General features: G+C 37.6%; 2 protein-coding genes across 4 annotated transcripts in view; one reads left to right on the top strand and one right to left on the bottom strand.

The window, feature by feature from the left end:
- Positions 1 to 24,613, bottom strand: part of Qin (tudor domain-containing protein qin) — a 141,186-nt gene that overhangs the window by 103,208 nt on the left and 13,365 nt on the right. The window lies entirely within an intron of this gene.
- Positions 898 to 24,613, top strand: part of LOC140674879 (uncharacterized) — a 35,168-nt gene continuing 11,452 nt past the window's right edge. The window contains exon 1 of one of the 2 annotated variants that reach the window (XM_072908772.1): positions 898 to 1,242. In XM_072908772.1, coding sequence (XP_072764873.1) covers positions 1,179 to 1,242 — 64 coding nt within the window. In that variant the 5' untranslated portion in view covers positions 898 to 1,178. Of the gene's footprint in view, positions 1,243 to 13,941; positions 13,959 to 24,613 lie in introns of those variants that run through there. The other variant, XM_072908773.1, reaches the window with a different exon arrangement.

The raw sequence follows: 24,613 nt of genomic DNA, 5'->3' as shown, positions 1-24,613 counted from the left end.
CGTAGGAACGAAGCTCATTGTCAGACAAGAATAAGAGATAGCTTCGTTAGATGGATTGGACATTATTTTAATATGTTCGCGCTAGAAAGGCAACAAAATTTAAATGACTATAAACTTGGTTGCGTTTCACGTCCTTTAAAAGAGACACACGAAAACTTTGTTCCTTTGCACACAATTTATACGATACGTCTTTAAAATATGCCATCAAATATAAAATCCTCTGTACATTCACAGTGAAATATTCACTGTGAACAGTTGTTCATTTTACGACAATTTTTAATTAATCGTATAAATAATTAACCCTTACTTCGTATTGTTATTTTTGGCACCTTCCAACTGTACAGGTGGGTATTTTCGGTAAGTTTATTAATATGTAAAAGTGTTTAAAAAAATCTGAAAAAATGTATATACCTTCTTTGAACATTCTAAATAAAGACTAAAATAATAAATATGAAAAATAATTTACTTAAATATATTATTTTTTGATTATTTGTTTTCGAGAACGTTGACGTTGTTGGAAAAATCACAGACAAAAATGATCCATCATTACGGAATAAGGGTTAAATTTAACGAGATACGTTCTAACAAATTTCTAATAAATCATTAATAATTAATTACCGTATTTAAATACATTTTACAACCTCTTAAACAAACCAAGATCGCGCGAGATAAAAAAAATTAATACCCTAATATAGTATTAATTCTGTTTATTAAAGTAGACTGCGAGAGGAGAAGTTACGTCAGTAAGGGCATTCGTCACGTCCCACTTTACTCCGGGCATGTCGATTAACGAATCGAAGGATAATTTTCGAGGTTCCGTAGCGTGTCGGCTCGTTTGAACGCTCACGCTCGCCCGGGAATCATCATCGGTCGGCCGTGATCGTAAAACGGCCGCTATCTCTTTCCCACCGCGGCGAAAGGCGACCGCGGCGGGCAAAAGCAAAAGTCAACGTACGTTCAGTTCCGCTCCGAGGTGGCGAGGATACTACCGGCAGTGTGGCATCGAAAGGAGTCAGTTTCCGTGTAGTCTTCGGCACGTCGGTCACGCCAGGTGTTGTTTTTATCCACCTGCCTACCTGACACGCTCCGCGTGTCTCTACCCTACGCGAGTACCGCAGACGTAACCTACACCCTAAGAGGCAAACAGGCACGACATATACGAGAGGATCGACGTGAAGATGCGTCCGTCGCAACGCGATGCTCATGATGCTCATCGCGTCCGAATCGCGCTGCTCTCGTTGGGTGAGTACGAAAATCGCGTGCAATCCGACGGATTAATTCTGTAGCAATTCTTGTGCGCGAGCCAATCGGCGAATTCACGCTTCGATAGACGCGTCCAAGTCCCAGCGCCGGAGACGCAACGTGAAAGTCTAACAGCGAAACTTAGCCATCATCTCGGGAAGGAAGGATACGTAGCAATTGTGTAATCAGCGTAACATCCGATATTATAGCGCAGCACGAAAAATGTAATATTCGAAACGTGTATTAAAACGTACCGGCCCAAACGTACGGATAAACGTTTAGATACTTAAAAATTCGAGCTCTATTAGATGTAATAAATAAACTTAAATGATCGTTAATTAAATAAATATTGATTAAATAATTATTAGTATAAAGTGAAAGATATGATTTTAGCCATTTTAATGGCAAAATTAAAGTCTATCGATCCGCCATGCCGGCATGTTGTCATTATAGAGATTGTAGAGATGCATTTCCGATGCCAAGTGTATACGATAATGCGGTGTAAACACGCGCTTCGTGACACGTGCCGAGATCCCGGGGGAATTTCTGAAGAATCGAGGACAACCAGTTAATGCTGTACTATATACACGCCAGTTTCTTCACAGGTCAGAACTGCAAATCCCAAGCTGGAGTCGTATCTCCTGCTGACGTCAAACATTGTCCTCGTCGTCGACGACACCGACGCCGACGCCGACGCCGACGCCGACGCCGACGTCGGCGACGGCGACAGCGACGATGGAACACCACGGGGAAATCAAGCGTTCTCCGCTTTTATTTGCATAAAATGATAGAACTGACCACGTCACGTTCGGAACGTTGGCCTCGCTGATTTTCCCTGCGAATTTTATTATTTCCCGGCACACACACATACGTGCGCGCACACGCACACACATCTAATCTCTTTTGTTGTTCATGGCATTTCGATTTCGCGGAAACAACACGGCGACGATGATCATTAAGTCCGATGCAAATGGGAGAGTACGAGCGAAAAAACTCCCAACGCAAATCTTTCTCCCCCGACGTACAATTTAACAGAATCGCAAACCGTAACTTGGAAAACCGTAAGAGAAACTGTAATTGCGAGTGAGGGAAGAGAAAATTCCAAGGTTTGGAAAGATGCCAAATATGTACGCGAAAAAGTTCCCGTTGTAAATCTCTCGTTTTTCTTGCAGATCGGTGTTAATTAAAATCGCTCGTACGTGAATCTTAAAGATCGTGCGCAATAAAAAAGGCAAGCGTGCGGTTAAAAGGAAAGGGTTCCGTGAATAAAGAATCTAGAGTGTCCAAAGACACATTTGCAATCTCGCGAATAAATACACAAACGAAATAACAGATATTAAATTGCCATACATTCCCGCATCCAAAGGATGTCAAGGCGAGTTGCTTACGGTCGCGTTTATTAATTTTTTTTTTCACTCACCGTTTACACAATCGCGCCAATTTTACGCGAACATTTCGCGTTCTCTGAAAAGGTGGAGTGTTCCGTGCGCGATGTCTCGTAAAATCCTTGAATAGTGTCGCGTCGCGCCACAAAATGAGATTATAGCGAGTTCGCGAATAAAACCTCCGGCAGTACAAACTAATTCCCCGCTCGGATATTTTTAATTCGCGCGAGGAAATAGAATTAAAAAAAAAAAAAAAAAAAAAAATCGCTTTCGTCAGCTATTGTAACCAGCGAGTGCGCGCGGAGAGCCGTATGTGCGCCTGTACAAACATCATCGGACCGATGGTTCGGAATCCCAGCCGCCGATATCATCCCCGGCTTGCGCTATCCCGAGCCGGCACTTAATCCCGACAAATATAGTCGGACTTTCGCGGCATTGTTGCGCGCATACAACGACCAGATTCGAATATTACCGCTGGACGACGCGTCATACTAATCGCTCTGTCGTTAAGCTACACTGCGATTAATTATCGGCTGAGAACGTAATTCAGAGCTCGCGCGCGCAAGCGAGCGAGCGAAACTTGGGCCGAAATCAATTTTCGTCAGATCCAAATCCCTTTTGCTAAAAGCGTTATCCCTAGTGATACTTTCGTTCGACAAACGTCATTGTCCGTCGAGCAAGTCCCGCGAAATATTAACACTACATCATAAACGCAATCTGGATCACGGGATAATATGGTGTGCGTAGTTCTTCCTGCGACGTCTGAAACTAAATTTTAATTTAATTCTCCTTGTTTCAATTATGCTCGCAAAATTCAAGAGATTGGGCGCATCCAAAAGATAGCTTCTGTTCTCAGTAGAAAAGCGCATCTTAGAGTATAACTACAAATTAAGTGAAGGAGATACGGAGGGCTGCCAGCTCTTGACAGTTAATTTTGGAATCTCGCCAGTTGCAGATATAAATCTACAACTGTAGTAGTCGAACAAAATCAAATGGTTGAAATATTTATGCGAGAGTCTAGACAAGATATTATGTAAACATTGGAATTGGGAGATTTTCGAATCACTCGACGATCCGCCGTCGTGTCCTTGAATTAGTAAATCATAAATTTTAAGACTCTAATTTGCAATTTAAAATCTTATATGGAGGTCAAAATGTGAATAATAAATTCTTTTTCGTTTATAGCAGCTGCTTTTAAAGTAGCGACATTATACATTTCCCTTTGCAAAAAATCAGACAGAACGGCGGCGGATTGCAGATGAATTTTTCAACGTGCTTAAACCAGAAATCTCTCGCTCGTCGAGTATCAGAGGTAGTAGCATCGATATCGATACGTTCGGCCGTATCCATTAAATCGTTCGATATTGATAGCAGTTGTAAATACGATACGTGAGCCAAAGATCCTTACGACTGTCCGTACAGCAAACGCTGACAAAGGTGTTCAGAAAACTCTGCGTGACTCTCTATCTACTTCCTCGCGTTCCTTCCTTTCTACCTTTTTGCAGAGGAGAAGAGAAGAGAGAGAGAGAGAGAGAGAAAGAGAGAGAGAAAAGATCATCTCTCACGTATACACACAAACGTCTCTTCCGATCGTGAAAACTCCGCGTCGGTGTTTCATCGTGTTACGTGCTGGCTTGAGTCGTTTTTCTTCTTACAACGGAATCGATTTCCGTCGACGAGGCGACCATAAAATTTAACGACGTTAATTCGGGGCCCGCCGGAAACCGTATCGCTGCGAGACAATCGTGTCGAAGTTTGTCGAGTATTCCGGAAGAGGATGTAAAATCGGACCAGCGCTAATTCGTCGGCAGAGCTTTAAAGTTCAAATATTTTTAAGAGAAAAGTCGAGTATTTTGATAAAAAGAAAATATTTTTATAATAATTTTTATAATAAGTTTTCGTAATAAAATATTTTCCCAAAGAATATATATAAAATAATGATGTACTTTTTTTTAATTATCTCTAACGCCGCCAATTTTCCGACACATAAATGCAGAGCGCCTTTTGACACGTGCAACGGAAAATAAGTACGGAAAATGACACACGGAAGGAGTCGACGTAATGCTTTGTATGCAACGCGTGGGCGTTTAGCCGAGGTACTTCAAAGGACTGCTCTCGTCCACGTGCGTCATTGTGGCTTGCATATCCTTTCGAGGAGGATCTATCGATCCTCCTCGAGTCTCATAGCTTAGCGAGTGATAGAACTCTTGGTACTTTAGATTCTGAGCTATTCAGATCGTTTCTAGATTACGATTATACTTAGCGAGAATAAGCAAGATTAGACTTGAAACAATCAGACCTGTACACGATCCTGCCGACTCGTTATCGGCGTTCCGTATCGCTACATTTGTATGATCGCGGTCTGAAATTCCCACTGCACGCAATCATACAAATAGCTCTCGCACTTCCGCCCTTACTCGCGAACGAACAGAAGAGATCCGCACAACGAATCGGACGAAAGTTTATTAGCTGGGACGCCGAGAGCCGCACGCGCGTTGAATCCCGCGCGCGACACAAGTAGTAATTTGTGTTTGCAACGAGTTTCTCTCACGGTCGGTAACGAAATATCGAGTGTCTCGCGGCTTCCGCACGTGGGGGACTTAACAAGTTTACTTGTGCTCGCAGAATCGCGCTGAGATACGTTAATGACGGGAGCGGAGGGAAAAAAGAAAAAAAAAACGTGAGAGAAAAAAAAAAGCGGAAAGAGCTGTAGACCGACTCTTTCTCGCTTGACAACAAGACGCAAGACACGTCGCGTCGCGAGGTCGCGTGAAATTTGTACGCCGAGACAAAGGGAACGCACGCGATATCTTGAGGCATTGCGATAAAGCACGCCAATCACGCATCGCGTGTCCGCAACGGGACACGGGAAGGCCCGAATGCCGTCTTCAAGCGTGTACGTGGGAAGTCCTTGTTAACGCGGTCAGTAATGATTTTCATGCGTTTTTACTTTCGTCCGCGTGCTTCGAGTACAATGCCCCACCCTCCTCTCCTCTACCATAAGATTTATAAGCAATTTATTCCGTCTTCATCAATCTTATCGTGCGCACCGATCGCTGCTCGCTTTAGCAAACGAGGCGGAACAATGTACATATATTCGGACATTATTAATTAATCAAAGGCGGGAATTTTTTCAACGGGATGAACCTTTAACAATTCTTTTATATTTTTCGATTACTTTTATTACTGATTGTGCCTACTTAAATCTTGTAAAAAAAACAATTCTCCGAAAATTTTCCCTGATCTTCCAATCCTATTTTTGTTCAAAATTTTAGATAAAAAGAATATTTTCAGATTTTTTGGTAGTTTTCAAAAATAAATTTTTTATTGTACATACGCGGTTTCTAATGTTTTTCACTTATTAGGTTGTATTTTTTCATCTAAAAATACAACCTAAAGTTTCAAAGAATGCTAGATTTACAAATGTATATGTACTGAAAAAACTGAATAGCTTTCGTTGAAATAAAAATTTTCAACTTTCGTAACATTTTCATTTTTTATTACTAAAAATTAAAATAAAAAATATACCCCATATTCAATTGTTTGTTAAGACTTTAATATATGTATAAACAGAGATAGAGATATATATTTGTAATTTAATAGTATAAGAGCAAAATTATCAAACATTATTTTTAAATCCTCTCAGTGCCAATTAAAAAAAAAATTCCATAAGAATGATAATTCCTGATTTTTCCAAGTAGAAAAAAATTACCCTGAAAATTTCAGGTTTTCCATATTTTTCCAGCAAGTATATACCCGGTTTCATATTCCTCGGAACTATATTTGGAGATAAATTCTCCCAGCGAACCTCCGTAGCGTGAAAAACCGTCAACTGCGTAAGTTCAATAAAATAACACGCATATAAATATATCAGAACGGACGGCGGAAGTGTAAAGCAGCGTAGATCGAAATTGCACGACTCGCGGTACAATGGGAGTTTTTCCATCCTCCATCGATCCGCATGCACAATTCGAGTTTTCCGCGCACAGTATAAGGTTTCGCATGGCAATCGGGCGGAGCGTATTATTATCCGTACACAAGTTCGCTTTTTCCCGCGTGGGTCCGCGACGAGGGTGTATATACCGGTTCACCTCCCCCGCATCGAAAGAATCGTCTTCTTCAGCGTCCACATTTTCTACATGGCAACGTGCGAGAGCGAGCGAGCTCGCGCGTTGTGATTTCTATTCCCTGCATTTATTTTATTGCTGTTTTTTGCCAATTCTTTTTCTTTCTCTCTCTCTCTTTTCTCAATTTCGCTCGCGATCTCCACCTTCTCCTCTCACAATTTTACGTACAAGATTTCTCTGCCCTTGTGTTGGTGATCCGTAATATAAATCGATGTACTCGTATATCACAGACTACTTTCACCACCGATTTAAATCGGTAATATCCGTTGTAATTAATGCAACCCGATTCGCTATTCCGCTAGTCTGTGTTACGTTATAATGTTAACACAGCGCAAAATTTACATAACAACGTTGTAGGGACGCTTACGTGGAGTGAAATTATGCGGGAAACCGATATACGTTTGCTCGACGAAATCGAGAGTTTTTTTTATCGTTTATGTATCTTTTTATTTTTGGAATCAAACTCTATATGTAATAATTTCCTCTTCGAGACGCGATAAGAATAAAAATGCAAAGCAACGGGGGGAAAAGACGAGAGAGAGAGAGAGAGAGAGAGAGAGAGAGAGAGAGAGAGACACCGATGATGCGCATTTGATAATATAATTTACAACCGTCGACGATGGCATATAAATTTTTATGATGATCAGGTAGTACAGCAGCATTTGATATAGCTAGCTTTATATATCCAAAATACTCAGCGCCAGTATACAGTACGAATTGTGCGCAAAAGATGATTGCCGATAAGGGCGATGTACATAGAAGCTTTTGATGACTATGTCGGTGATGGACGTGGCTTGAATTGAACGAACAATTTCCGTGCTCCATGAGCTCGTACAGAATGACGTCAGTCCGGCTTAATCACTCGCGGACTAGCCGCGAAAATGAAATTTAACCCAGCGTCGATCGAATTACGCCGACGCCTCTTCTCACGGAAAAGACAGATTGGTTGCTCTAGTTTTACGCCGAAAAAAAAACGTCTCTTTCGAAATACGTGTTTTGACTTCGGAAATCGCATCGCACAGAAATCCTGCCTGAAATCTAATTGATATCATGGAAGAAATTAATTATCCGGTTACACGTCGCAGTTACATCACCGGCGGATATTCATGGTGACGTAGGATGATATATCTAGCTGTTGTAAAATTTTTTTGACCATCGTGAGATCGCGGATGATTTAAACGGATTCAACAGCCGAGAGAAAACAATCTCCACTTTGTTCACATTCCCACGGCGGTCGAACAAATCAAGCCGCGAAAGCGGCCTTCCTGCATGCAAATTTCGTGCATTTCTGTTTCGACGAAATTACGGTTCTCTTACAACTTCCTGCAGGAAGTATTAGCCGATTGAGAAATTCGCTTGTGCGTCTGTTTGTCGACCGACCGTTGTGTTTCGCTCGTTAATAAATAGAATTCCTGGATGGTAAACGATCGATACTCACGAAGGTGGAAACGAAGGAGAACAATAGTTATCGACGAGCATTTTCAAGCTCGTGGAAACTCTGCCGCGCTATTAGTCAACAGTAAAACGGTCCATTGATCGCTATAAAATTTATTTTCAAAGAGAACATACGAGTATAACATGTTATTTTAAATGCAAACGCGTAATCATCACTTTAAGTGATTTATCTCTAAATATTTGACGTAATATTCCTATCAAATTTGTACAAATGTACAAGAGAGTTCGGCAATATATTTTGTTCTTACTTTCGATTTATCATACGCAACGCAAATTAAATTAATCACGCAAATTATTCACGTAACATCTACGAGATGACTCAAATAGAATTATTTCAAAACATAATATCGTTTATTTCTATTCTATTCCGAATGCGAGATTTCAATTTCTTTAACAATAAGCTTATTTCGCTTTCAAAACGACTGAGACTCAATTACCATGCGAAAGGATTATTTATGCTTACGATGCGAGATCTGAGGCTCGTAAGTCAAAGCTCGATGATGATCCGTGTCAGCTGTGATCCTACCAGTCAGCAAGGATTAAACGTTTCACTGCCACGATCGATCCGTTATTAATCAAGTGGATCCTGCAGGATTGCGCCGTTTAATTAGAAAATCATCCGTATGTTGAGCACGATAACGATTTTTCTCTCTCTCTCTCTCTCTCTCTCTTTCTCTCTCTCTCCCTCGATATTTAAACCATCGATAAGCTATCACCGGAGACAGGAAATTGTTGACATCATATTTATTACAACAACGGCAGACACGCGAATATCTTTGACTATTACTCTCAACGAGCAATAACGAATCGTCCATCGCTGGTAAAAGCTACACCACTTGACGTTTATGAGAAGCACTCGATATTGATATCCGGACAAATCTATATAACTTATCAAAGTATTGCTTTCCGATTTTGTTGTGTTTTGTTTCTTTCCACTTTGTTTACTTTGAAGATAGAAAATATATATCTTATAAAATATCATAATATATCTCTCAATAATATTTATAAAAATCGAGAAACAATTTAAACGGTTCAAGATTAAAAAAAAATTAAAAATTAAGACAAAAATATAAAAATTAAAAAAAGGAAAAAAACCAAGGATTAATACTTCTAAAATAGAGTACTGTTGGAGATTTAAAAAAAATCTAGTTCAGAATATTCCGCCTGCTTAAAGAAAGTGAAAGTAGAATCATCTGTGTTCAATAAAAACATCCTTTCAATTCGATCGCGTGTATATATAACGTGTCAGGAATGCGCGATTTAAGATATTCGATGGAATAATTTCGATCTGGCTTCATTAGTAATAATGGATGTCGATTGTCGTGACTTCTGGCGAACCATAAAAAGCGCGATTTTCACAGTATAGATTATATAGATGCTTCCGTATTAAGAGCTCTCGGGATATTGAAAAAGCTATTGTCGTCGTGGGAAATGGCAAAAAAGCGCGGCTGTCACAGCGAGAATAGCGATTTGTGAAAATTTAATCTTGCATCCATTTCTGACTGTCGCGATGGCCAGTAATATTTATCGCGAGTAAATACGTTTCGCGTGTTCATACATCATAAACGGAAGCTATACACATCGCTTTCGAAGAAGACGATAGCAGAAATTTACACTTTCTAATGCAATACCTTTTTAATCTTTAATTAAGTATATTCTACGAAATAATGTTTTGTGTTTTCGATTTTACTAAAACATTTTTTTTCTAGAATTTTAATCAAAACAAATTGTCATTACTATGTTGAATCAATTTTCAATAATATATTAAGATATTTTGTATGCAAAAGAACGAGGAACTGCTAATATGAATAATATTCATGAAATGTAAAAATTATGCAAGTAATGCGTGGTTTTGCAATCATAATTTCGTATTGATTTGTATATAAAACATTAACAAAATATACGATCGATGAAAAAATTAATAATAAATACAAACAAACTTTTAACAGGGATTTTTAATATTTTCTTTGCTATCTGATAGGTATACCATTAATATTAATTTAAATACTCGTTTGTATCTGGCCTATATTAAGTAGAATCGATAAGCAGTAGCAAAACATTTGTCACAATTATCTATACACATATATCGTTGAGAGAAAAGAATGAAAAAGTACAGTCATATATTTTTTTTGTATACTACATTTCTACACTTTCATTCGTGCAGCTATGTCGTTGCCGCGTGTGAAAGTGCAACGAATTTTCCTCTGTGTGATGGATATTTGTTTCGATTTTAGGTATCGTCGAGTTATATGTTTTTTCTCGTTTTCGTGAACAACACGCTTTTACATGTCCCGACAGCTTTTTAAATACGTTTTATTCCGTGCGGAATGTCGCGCACGGATTGCACGAGAGTGCGTCTCGACTTTTTAACCGAATTAATTAATTGCATAAACATATACGCAAACGCTTGATGACACTTTGCGTACATTTTTTAGTGCTTCGAATCAGGATTAATTATTCCGGAACAATTTAAATGTGAATTGCGTGACTTTTCGGTCACTCGGCATAAATACAAATTTATATAGGAAATCGCCAGAGACAGGAGAACTTTTCATATTTGCAAAAGTCACGTAGCTCGCGTTAAAAATTCGATAGCAACCAAATAATTTCATTGATATATTTTAAGCTTTTAAGCGCGTTTTAGCATATGCAGAGAGTAAACCACTCGTACCACCACTCGTATAATTTCCATGCTCTACAAGGATAAACTTCAGGCATGCGAAACAACATGAATATCACGCGTAGCGCACGGTCGTGATATCAAGTATGTTATAATTATATACATTTTTCTCTTCAATTCACCGCTTCCATCACGTTCGAAATATATATATATATATATATATATATATATAAGCGGAATACAATCCTTCATCACCGATGAACCATCCCCGTTGTATCCTTCGGGAATTCCTACTACTCTTTCTGCTAAACGTAGCGGGGCAAATACATTTTTCCCTTTCTTTTCTTTCTTTCCGGTCAACTATTCGGCGAAATTAAAGTTTACCAAGGATTCAATATGTCTCTCTTCTCTGATATGTATATGCCTGTTCTAACTTGCCGCAGGTAGACAGATAGATACGAGGGCTAGCCCGAGGTTCGGGCATAATATTTCGGAAGGATATCTCGTATCATAAAGCGCGATGTAGTCGTCAAACAGAGACGATGAACGTCAGGGCGTTTCGTTGCCAAAAGGGAACGGGAAAACGGACGTGGGGCGGGAGAAAAGTACGGAGGGAACAAGATGGAAAAAGTATAAGAGAGGCGAGACGGCAGTGACGGTGATGATGGCGTTTTCGCCATCGCCGCAACGAATTCATAACTTTGTAGCGTAGAAAATTTTACCGCGGCTCGTAAAAGAGAGGCATGCTATATACGATGCCGGCCAATCGGCAGCGTGCAAATAGTTGTGAGAACGGGCGGTGCCGGCGTCGCCGTCGTTCCGATGCAAGCGCGTATATTTACGGCGGATGCGGCAACATGATGGATTTGCGATGATCGAGAGCCCGATATCTCGTTCCGTGCGAATTACGATCGCAGCCTCTGGAGCGAAGACTCGCGCCGGCGAATCGCAACGAAACAATTTTCGCCTTATTCGACCGAATAAACGCAAAGTTGACAGCGAGAGAAACGACAATTGAAAGATTCATCGTCAAATAACGAGTAATAAATTGTACAAACTATTTTCGAACAGTACTGTGTTTTACTATAATATTGAAGATTAAATCGAGCAAACAAATTTAATTTATTTATAATTATTTCGTTTGGTCATGGAGAAATCAATTTTAGAGAAAATTTAATTTAATTCTTGATTTTTTGACAAAAAAAAAAAAAGAAAAAAAAACCGTTTACTGAATGAAGCGAATTTAACCGTGCGAAAAAGAAATATAAAATATGTAAAAATTTTCGTGCGAGAGACAATTTATTCCTCATGAAAACAAAAGAGATTATCGTGGAAATCATTATGGAAAATTTGTATAAACAAATATAATACCTGTTGCTCTTGCGAGTAATATTGTGTGTAAAATATTGTAAGAACAAAAAATATATCTCTACCGTGATGTTCCTCAGGATCAAAATAACAGAATGCAGATTTAATGTCGTTTCTTCTTTAGAATTGCAAATGATAGTGTTTCAGATCTCAAAATATTTTAAAATGTGGATTGACGAAACATGTATATTGGGATTATAAAAATTTGCACATCTTCATTTTGTAATTAGTACATCAAAACCTTGAATTTATATGTTTTTAAATGTCTAAATGTCCCCTTGAATTTTAAATAATATTCTCATTTCATTTTCTCTTCATGGGAAAAGATACACTATCCACATATATAACGTCATCTTGTCATCAAAACATAAATTTTATATTATTATATAAAATATTATTTACATTTATAATATAGAATCCAAGGATATATTCAACATTAATGCAATGTTGCAAATTAATACAGTAGTATAATCACGATGCATCATTTAAATAACAGCCTTGAATCTGAAATAGTATTTAGATCATGATCAATTTACACAACATTTACATTCACGTGGAATATAAAATTTTGATATTTGAATTAAGAGCTACGAGATGAAAAATTCCTATTTCTGGACGATTGACCATATACGTATTTACTTTTTCTACACAAAATCCGCACGGTTCGTTGGCAGGATACCCAACTCCTGCACTTTGTTCGTCCAATCCCAATCTAGCCAGCCGCATATTCGTATGGACCGTAAAAGATTGGATACCATATGGCCGTGGTTCAACCGAGAAACGGCCGTAAAAGTCCATCGCCGCTGCACGAAATTATAGTAATCCAGTGATATACGAGAGAGGCGTTTCTGTAACGATCCCTAAACGCGGAACCATAGAACGAATCATATTGAACATGGCGGAAACGCATACCGGTATTGCGTTTCGTTAATGTTCGCGTCGCATGATCGGATTTTCAATCAACCGTCCGGCGAAGCCGTTATTATGCCAACGCGTGTCGCGCAAAATTCTCGTTCGCGTTTTTACGCACCGCTGTTGTAATTTTACGATCGCGCAAATAATCGCGTATAGTCAGCGAGCCCTCCAAGCGAATACGAATTGCACCGGAAGCCGCTCCGAAATTAAAATTAGTGTACACATACCGCGTTTCTTCTCGCTTCAAAACGACGCTTATCGATCAAATAGACCGCAGAAAACACCTTACAACAACGTATCGAATATCGTTGACGTGACTGATTTCTACTTTTCACAACTCGTATCCCGCATTCGCTTTGCTCTATTAAGTGCATCGTTGGTTACGATATAATGATTCGAGTAAAAATTTATCTTTCAGACACAACGACGTTATATACATAACAGCCTAGGATCTTTTCCCACGAAGAGAAAAATTTAATAACGAAATTATTACCAGAACATTCGCTTCCTCGTTCAAGCGTTATTCTCCGCAAAATCGATAGCCTCGTATTTTTTTCACATTTTTACGTCAAATCTTTCGTGTTCTGCAAAGCCAATCGATGCTTAAATCAATCGATTTAGCGTGTATATTACGCAGTGATGCGTACATGAGTAGAACAGAAACCAAACGTTGAATTCGGTTAATGTCCTGCGGACAGGCGAGCTGATGAGGTTGCCCTGATGTTGATAGGTTCGAGAATGGAAGGAGGAAGGAAGAGAGAAAGCGAGACCGGATACGAGGGTGAGGAGCGACAGGGTGGGCAGTTTACAGACGAGGGGACTGTAAAGCGGTAACCACAGAGCTTGGTATGGGAGCCATCGTGAACAGATTGCAACTCTCTCTCCACCTGCATCAACTATCTCCCCCTACTTTCCGTTCCTTCTCTCCCGCTGTCCACGTGAATTTATCTCTTTCCGCCTTCTGTCTTTCTCTCTCTCTCCCTCTCTGTATCTCTTTCATTTTCTCATCCTGTTGTTCTCTCTCTCTCTTTCTCTCTCTCTCTCTCTCTCTCTCTCTCTCTCTCTCTCTCTCTCTCTCTCTCTCTCATATGTACACGTATACGTGACCTGACAAAAGCTGTCTATTGCATCACTTCCAACCACGTCGTGTGCAAACTATCCTGCTTACCTCGCGGGCACAAAATACCTGACGGTTCCATTGCCAGTCCTATTAACAGGTGTTAGAGTGTGCAATTAACTTGGAATCCCGGGGTCGGCTCAGGATCGATCAGACGCGCGGTTGTTTGTCTTTCGCCGGGACAACACCTAACAGATGAAAAAGGAGAGTCACGTCGCAAGCATGCGCGCGCACCGAATCTAGCGTCGAAATTTCATCACCTCCGGTGATTTCTACGAAACGCCGACGTCCGAATTAATTGCGCGCAATTTGCATCGAATTAAGAGAGAGGTCGTCTCGAATTCCCGCTCTCGCTATAGATTTCTCGCGCATGATAAAATTTACGTTAATAAATCATCTTTTTACACGATTAACATTAAAGAATCGAACGGTGTTCAAGAGCGATAAGTTTCGTCGGGTCAATAACGGTGAATGAGATATCCTTGTCGGTTCTGTCTAAGAGAGCGTTTTGTCGAGTATGTTATCAACTCTCCACGCCTTCTCTAAGCTACCTCGTACATACCGATTTCTTGTTCAAAATTTCAGAGTACATCAACGTTGCATTGCAAGGCGATGCACGTATACCACGGATTCAGCATCTCTCTCAATTCGCATGCTATATGGAAAGTGGTGCGCAAAAAGCGACACCAAAGGAGAATAGATAAAAGTAGATAATGAACAAGGATAGAAGACAAAAATATCGTGTGGTATAGCAAGAAATTAAAAAAAAAAAGAGCAAATAAATGGTACTATATTTCTCTCCAAATATCGCTCGCGAAATATTATATTCATCATATACATATTTAAATTGTCATCATTTTGTCATCATACTTGAATAAAAATCTTACACACAAATTATTATTGAAACTACCATTTAAAAGCTTTTAATTTATTAATATTTTAATTTCACAAATAAATCAGAATTTTTTAAAATTATCTCTCTTAAAATTTTTACTCCCCTTTACATATTCAATTTTTACACGATTAGATTTAATTTCGCAAATCACTATTCATGATTCGATGATTAAAATCATCCGTATTTCCGTTAATTTCCGGCGCATCGAAATCCATCCCAGACATTCATGTATCCCGGCGCGTTGTAAAAGGAAGAAGGGATAAACAGATCGCGATACTGCAGTTGCCCCTAGCCAGCTTTTACGATTGGCACTCAACGCGTTCGAAACAGGCGTCTCGCCCTGGATGCGCGCCCATAAAACTTAATTGCTACTGCAATCCGTATATATATATATATATATATATATCGGCAAAGCTGCTGGTTACCCCCGAGCTCATGTATCGTTCTATGTATATACGTAGTTACATACATGGAATCCATCGCGACAGAGGGGGTGCATCGGATATATATTCTTCTCATCATCCCTACTCGGCGATTCTATCATTTTTTTTTCCTTTCACCCAATTTCCTCTTACTTTTCCGCGAAAATGATCATCTCTTAATCACCATCCTTACGTTTATTTATATTCCTTCCATTCATTTCTCGGTTTCTCAATTTTAATATTTCTCTATACAATTTATCACTTTTGCTGTCGATTTTAATTATGAAAAATAATTCAGTTATTTACATGACAAAATTTCGAAGCGTAATAGAAAGAATATCGTGAAAAATGTCTGGAAACACAATTTACTCGTAATTGATATTTCCCTCCCCTGATATATAATACTTGAAAGTAATTGAAAATATAATACTAAATCATAACGAGATCAATAGGTACGGAAGATTTTCACAGACTACCATGATCTTCATTATACATCGTGCTTCAACAGTGACACGGACGATGTATTGGCGGACGCATTATTATATTTCAATGCACTAGAATCCGTATTTGATTGACGACGAGACATATTGGAGAGCACGTTATGCCATAGAGATTCCTCTTAACGGCTTCGAAAAGCGAGAGGAGAGAGGCAGGATGAGAAAGTGAGTGAAAAGCGAGGTAGATGGAATACGAAAAGGAGAACTATAGGCAAATAGAATGAATGAAAGAAAAGAGAAATAAGATATGCTCATCACGTCGATGTTTTCAAATCATTCATGTTAAAAACTCAATTAATAAACAAAATAAAACATATCAAATAATGAGCAAAAATTCGCCATTGAAGATTCTTAAAGCTTCACAAACTACTGGACACCAACATTAATTCGAATCTTGATTCTTGACCGAACTTTTAGATATTTGTGAAGTTTTGAAAATCAAAATTCTCGAAATATGAAAAATCATGGGATATCGCGTTGTCACACTTGTCCAAAGAAACGGAAGAAGTTGGTAACAAAAGGCTAAAACAAGAAGACAGAACGTTCGATTGCCACGGGAGAGTCTTCCACTTTTCCTTCCACCCTCGAGCAATTATGCATAATAGGGGGTAGCAGCTGGCCCGTAGCCACATCTACCTGTTGCACGAGGAGAGCCAAATCGCTCGTCGGCGCGAAACTACGGTGCCGTTCAAGAGGTCGTTCTCGAATGGTAGGAGGTAGGACATTGTGAAAGAAAGAGTCCACGCGTCGATTTAGGGTAGGATTTCCGACATCCCGGATAGGATGAGAAACACGAATTCGCGCCGGAAGAGAGTCGCTGGGATCGAATTTCAGTTTCGCTAGCTTGTTCAGGGCAGTGCAGTGAACATACCTCTCTAACAGTACCTTATCTTAAATGTAAAAAAGTTACGCCGAAATAAATATATCTCATCGAGATCTCACTAAAGATTGTGTGAAGCTCGTTTCAAATTATAATAAATAAATGGCTGTTACAAGCGTACTTTACATTCTCACTATTCAATCTGTTTGTTATTAACGATACGTGTAATTCTGAACCTGGTTAAATGCGTCTTTTATATATCAAAAAACACGAGTCATGTATTAAACACGTTAATTATAGAGTTGCATTTACGCAAGAATGTGAAGATTTATCTTGTAATAAAAACAGCCCGCAAAAATTTTAAATAGTTTCTAAAAATAATTTCGCAAATTAACAGAGAATGTTTGAGAAAGTAAACTTTAAACAGACTAAAAGAATAACTATTTAAAATTTAAACAAAATTTTAAAATGTCGAGACTTGTGATTTTCTAATTAAATTTTCATTTTCTTCCTTAATAAGGTTACATGTGATGTGTGAGCTTAGAATCAAATTACATTTACCAACACTATTTTCGAAAACAGTCAAATGTTAGTTAACTCGTAAGCATTAGACACTACCTAGTTGATATTTTCCATGTTACGTTTAATGTCGCAAAGGTTTTGCACAAGTCAAATATTAGAGATGCAATTTGAAGCAAAGGTAAACGAGTCGTGGGAGAAATCGAAACAGACGTTAACGAGGATTAATGAATTTCCATGACGTGCAAGTCATAGTAAAATTTATAATTTATTGTGCAATCCTTTACGCGTGGATACTTTCTAACGTGTAAACTCTTTCCCTAATACTCGATTAATAATCTGGATTGCTTACACAATAAAAAAATAATCGTAAGAATATTTTTTCTTGTAATAGATTCTGGAATTTTCTCAAATATAAATAATTCTCTGGTCATACGAATTTTTATTAATATCTGTTGACTTGATATTTTAATCCTCCGGAATCATTGTTGCTTTGTTTTATGTATCAGATTATTTTCGGGCAGATTATGCGATTTACGCCATGATTTTCGAAGCGTCCCGTGGCATAATTTTGCGAATCTCATTTATAGTGATTCTAGCAAAGTACTAATAATAATTCGATTTATTTATCTATTGTCGAATTAAAAATAAAATTGTCAACTGTGACCTATTTATCAAGAATAAAATAAAAATTTTAAATAATAAAAGTAATAGACATTAGCTTTCACATTGTGCCACGAAACCAAATAGAGCAAACTAACTAATTATCGGTTGAATTAGTTTATAGTGAATTCCTAATACAAAGCCGACGGTATAATTAATTGCTTTCGTGCCTACCGTTTTAATATAATTATACGTGACTACTAATGTTATACCTACTGCTAATTGCAAAAGTTCCTCCCACAATTCGGCGGCGCAACGTCGCGCAGTATTTCGTTGATAAAATTTGCCAGTGGAGAAGTCCGGTGTGATACGGCTAATATTTTCCGCATTTTCTTTTTCATGTGACTCACAATTACGCAAATGCATTACAGCGGAATCGTGATACCCCTCTATTTTCGCACGTGGTATCAACTCCGAGTTCATATTTCATTACGCTTTTCTGCCGCAGGCTTGGTTTCGCAAAAGTTTTGTATACGACTAGCCTCGTGAATAACGCGGATAACGCGGCAACAAGGAAAAAAACCGAGATATAAGCTACATCATTATATGTATACTCTTCAACAAAATATCTAAATAAATTAGTCGTAAATAATTTTTAAAAAATCGACATTATGTGATTAATACAATAATATTGGCAGACTTGGATTGCAGTTTTCTTAATAAATCTATCGTTTAAAAAAAATCACATCTCAAAAATATATTTTATAAAAGATACAATATAATAAAATTAGAAATTATCGAAGATAAAGTCTTTGAGATAATTACACACAATTTCTATTAAAATTTTTTAAAGAGCGATTTGATTTCTTACAAATAATTGACACTCAACTATTTCGAAAATAATATTCATTAAATATATTTGGTTACTCAATTATATAATTACTCGAAATTCTTCGATCATTCTTAAAGATGCAAAAGTCTAAAGATAAAAAAAAATTAACGAGACGAAATATTTTTATTCTGAATGTAATATATAAAAAAAAAGATCAAGATTAAATTCTTGCATGTTATAAAGCAAAATCTTTCAATCTCACGGTGAAAGAGTTAAATAATTAACGTTCGACCACTTCTGCCTGATTACGTAATACTGCTGGAACCTATTCAACTACTTTCGCAGTAATTAAGTATGCACTCAATAATACCGCTTCCATTTTTCTTATTAGTAATTACCCGTCCTAGTCTATCGGTAAAATGAACTCTACCGATCAAATTCACACGATTTTCTCAGAACGGATATGCGGATATACGTATGATTTCCGCTCAGCCTCTCTCTCTTTCCCTCCTTCTCTCTTCTCTCCCTCCAATTTCCAGGAATTTTCAGATTTTCCCTGCAAGGATCGAGTTCGACAAATTCTCTTTATTTCCAATCTCTCAATCTTTTCAGGAAGACTGTGAATCTTTCGCTCTTTTTTAGCGCGCTAAATAACTTTTTCTTCTAAACGCATCGACGATCTAGCTTGGAATTTTCTCGCGCAAGCTCTTTGTTCCTGAGAAGAGGCATAACTATTTGTCTAGACGACACGGTACACAGTTTCAGGTCACGTTAAGTGTTGTTTTCATTCTGAAGAATTTCTGTTATTTACATTGTTTAACTTTCTCCGATACCGATTGCCAGCATCTGCCTTTTACCGCGCATCATTTACCATTCGTAATAAAGATCTCGCTAATAGCTTTGATAAATTGTACAATTATATAATACATTTATCATTTATCATTTTTCTATTTATGAAATAAATATTGAATAAATAAAACCGCTTATGTAGAGATAATTATAAATATAATTCGATATTTAGAATATAAAAACACGAATCCAGTCTGGTCATAGTAAAATTCTTAGCTCGATGTTTGTATTCCGTGAAGCGTGTCAGTAGAGAAACGCTAATTCTGGCGAGAGGCGCGCATACACTTGTCGAGGTAATAGACGAAATGCGGTAACGTAATTTTTCGTGCATTCGATCTGTCTTCAAATAGGTATGCATGCACTCGGCGCAATGAAAAGAGAGGCGTGTTTTTTCGCGAGGTGTATCCCCTTCGGACTATGTGATTTTCATACGCACGCGCTACGCGTGCCAATTTGATTCATTAACAGAGCGACGTCGAGTATTCCATACAATGACTTCCGCTAGAAGACACGGAGATAAAAATGTAAATTTTTTTATTAACGGGAAAGAGAGAAAAACTTACGAATTCTCGACGGGACGGGCAAGAAACTGTGGCGACAATCTCACGTAGATCTGCAGACGATCTACGTGACTCGAGCGTTGCAAGACGAAGGCTTCAAATGCACTCGCCCGAATGCCATCTCTTCCCGCGAGCGAATCAAATTTATCGAGAAAGCAAACGACGCGCGACGACGAGCGTTAGTAGGATTTATTGAAGAATAAAGCGCATCCATATTCGTATGGTCCGCAAGAAGTTATTTTTTCAAGAAAACAATTCCTACAGAGAGGAAAAATGCAAATAAAAATTCCCGTAAAAATCTGGAAATAGAAAATAGTTTTTAGACAGACTTCATTTTTTAATTGCAATTTTCTCTTTTAATGATAGTGAAGTGTCTCAACAAATATTACTGTAGAAGTTTTCTTCTTCTACTTCCGCGAGAATCGCGAAGTGTTCGAACGGAGACATAAAGTTGCGTACAGGGATGAGATTAGCAGCAGAGAGATTCATTCAGTAGGATGTTGGAAAATAATAAGGAGCGACAACTCGAGGGATTATGAGAATGGATAACGAGCTGGGGGATACCAGAGAGGTTTAGTCACTAATTAGCGACTCCTAACAGGTATATGGATATAATTAATTGGCAATCCGAGTGAAGCTCGTGTAGAAAGTACACATAGGTAGGTAATAGTGGCATGTAGATGAAATTTTGCATTCTTCGTTACGTCGACGTTTAATAATTTTCGAATCATGGCTCAGTTCCGCATTATAGGTTTCTTTAAATTATCCTTGAGAATTAAAGATCTAAAAATCCGCGATTTAGCTTTGGAAAATATGCGACACACTCGTCGTGTTCATATAAACGATATAATATCGTTAAAGCGATATTATATTGTGAGAAAAAAAAAAATTAAAAGACGAGGAAGTGATATAATCGAACATTCACAGTCGTCTATCGTCGTAAAGATCAAACGGCTCAGGGAGGAAAAATACAGCCCGCTGGAAAAACCGACGTGATCCGACTGCCGCAAAATCTACGAACCAAGACCGTACACAAACTGGTCGTCGCTTTCTCCGTAGCTTGTGTGTTACACCCATAAATGATAAAGTAACGAGGCGACGCAAACGTTTCGACTTTCTCGACACGCCACGCGCTATATTCATGTTGAGTGAATGTTATTCGATTAACATGTGACGACCCAAAGAAACTTTTATAGCTGTACATACATAAAGAACAGATTGGATATACATATATATACGCAGGTGTATAATTAAAATATTCTGAAAAAATAAAAAATTTTATAAAAACATGACAAACTCTATAAAGGTGAAAATTCTTCATAGAATTGATAAAATTCCACATTTTTTAGATAAAATTCATGCCAGTGGTAAAAATTGGTTTTTCTGGAAAAAAGCCAAAATTGGTCTTTTCTATTAAAAATATTAAATAAATTTTTTATTTATCAATTGACAGTTTTCTAATTTAAACTTTATTCGAAATAAAATCTGTAATAGGTTAGGAATAACGTGTAAATAAATTAGTTTTTTGTTACAAGATGTTAAATGGTAAACGCAAACTAGATTTATATTGAGAAAAATTTTTAATTTTGTTACTATTATATTTTCCTCATTAAACTAAAAATGTAAAATTCTTTTAGTAATATTTATATCACCAAATATTATATCTTTTGTTTTAAAAATGTATTTCACATATTAATTTGAATTAAAAAGACTTTATGATTATATTGATTTCGCTCTTTAAACTATATATAACATGCCTTTTTTACTAAAGGATTATGATTAGTATAACTTATTAATTTTAAAACAAAAATATTTTTTTTTTGCATAAGATTATAAAAATATATTTTAACCAATCCTGATTCTTCAACGTCAAAAAAATGTTCAATTTATCATTAATCAGCCCGTCGTCAGAATATTGGTCGTGAATTTAATAATGTTTATCAGCGTATAGGCAAAATTTCGCATAATTTGCTAACAACAGATACGAGATTTCAAATCGAATTTTATCGTGAAACATGTTATATAATCAAAATGTTATATTATCAATATTCACATAATTCATATATGTAATTAATATCGAGCTTAATTGAAATTCTAGCAAAGAACAAAGATTACGAGGGACGTTTAATGGTATTAAATTATTAATAGTATTAAATTATTAAAGACAGGTCCCCGTAAATTGGTCACCGCGTTCATATAATTTGCATGTTGCCGTGCTATGTGCTAATTATTGCATCGACCGCATCTTTAATTGAAAACTTTTTCCTATTTATGAAATCCCTTTTGTAAATTGATGCAATTGGTATAAAAGCAGTTTTAAATAAGATACGACAAGAGCTTAAAATAAAAAATCAAGCAATTAAAGCGAAAAAGTGAGTTTTGTTTCAACTCTTAATAGACATCGTTCAAAATGTTAGTTATTGATGCGATGCTATCTCTCTCGTGAACTATTAATCTTTATTATTAAACACACAAAATAACTTCTAAAGAAAATAAATATATTCTGCATTCAGTGTTATGATTATCTTGTTATTAAAACATTGTGTACAAAGTAATCATTATGTCAATCAAATTTAAATATTTTTTTCTGCGAAACAAATTAATTCTTTATTAGAATCTGGATAGTAATAAAAGTATATAGATGTTTCATTTTTTACGTAAAATTATTTATTTATCTACTCTGATATATTTTAGTAATGAAGTAAACACTCAAGTTTTTCCCATTTAATTTCACGCATGCAATACTGAAAATATAAAATTCTACTCAATATATTTTTTTTTTCTTTTTTCATCTAACACGACAATATGTTTCATCGCAGCAACGTGGATGCTGGGAATCGATTAGATTTTCCGTACATTGTCGCGAAAATATTTAGTATTACTGCGAGCTATTTCTCGCGCAATAAAATAACTCACAAATGAGATCGACATGAAGGTCGACAATGCTGTCGCAAAACACTATGATTATATATATATGTATTACGTCGTGTTCTTTTTTATTTCCCTACTATTGTTCCGCTGTGTGATCCTCGTACTCGGCTTATTATTAACCGTTTATCTCTGGCGCACGCCAACCGTAACCAATACATACGTCGGTGAAACAAAGTTCGCATAATCACAACCGAGAGAAGACTAATGTGCTTAGAATAATACCCGGTCTGGGGATTTCGAAAGCGCGTCGAGGCAAAGCGGGTATTTGTCTCGCATCGAGAGCGCGTAATCGAGATGCAATGGCATAAATAAGGAAAACGCGAGGGATCGAAGATGAGCGAGTTGAAAAAAGGGCACGGAAAAAGAGACTTCGACGAATTAATAATCAATGCGCGCAGGAAGGGATGGAGCGCGTACATATATAGAAGCTTCTTGGTGCAGATAGGAAAAGGAAGATAAGAGAGAGTGAGAGAGAAGAAACTACGGAATACATAGCGTATATCTAGCGTGCAAAGTTAGTCAGTTCCCTTAAGGTCGCTCGTCTATCGAATTTCGAACAGGTGTCGGCCGCGTCCTCTGAGCTTTCCTTCGTTACTCTGCGAGGATTTCTCTGCGAAGCTTTTGGTTCCGGTTGCTATTACGAATATCGGCTGTGTCATGGAGTACGCGCGATCGGGCCAGCTACGGGGCGTCCTGTTCCCCCCGTCTGTTGTCTCATCGCGAGGCAAATAGATCGAGCTGTCAACTCTCGCGAGACGCACTGACTCGACGTGCTCGGATTTGGGCAATATGGAAACGCAATTGTTGAACATGCTGTGATCGAAAGTTGGACGTATGAGATAATTTTGTTGCATAATCGATTTTTTCCACGCAATCCGAAAACAAAATCACACGCACGTAATAATTGTGAAGAAAAAGAAAAAAAATGTTCTGATAGATTGACGAAATGGCAAGTTTAATGAAGGAATGTAATTCAAAAATTAATTTATTTGTCTAAAAAGTCACGTGTTCTTTTCGTTTTTTTTTTTTTTTTTTTTTACTTAATGAACACGCAATCGTTTTGAGAGCGTGAGAGCGTTGCCTTTAATTACTTTCAGTAATAAATCGGACAGCGCTGTGTTGGATATAATTAAGACGATTAATCCGTTATATGTATAATTTTTTCAGACTTGTAATTGCGCTGACCAATTTAGCTCTCGTTTCGTCTCGCATGCCTGGGAAAAGGAACGCAGAGAATGTATTGATGTAATTTAGTCGCCGGTAGATGTACTGGAAAAAGAGGAGGAAGCCGAGCGCATTAATAAAGATTAATTGCGATGGGCTTTTACGTTTGATTCACGACAATGTTGTGAAATACCTAAAAATATGTAGCACGCAAACATACTCTCCCATGCCGTTGCATTATCTCTTTATCTGTTCACCGATGCATAGGACATTACTCAATAAAATCCCCCAA

Source organism: Anoplolepis gracilipes, chromosome 16 (genome assembly GCF_047496725.1).
Source record: "Anoplolepis gracilipes chromosome 16, ASM4749672v1, whole genome shotgun sequence".
NCBI classification, from domain to species: Eukaryota; Metazoa; Arthropoda; class Insecta; order Hymenoptera; family Formicidae; genus Anoplolepis; species Anoplolepis gracilipes.
This window is presented reverse-complemented; position numbering and strand designations above follow the sequence as displayed.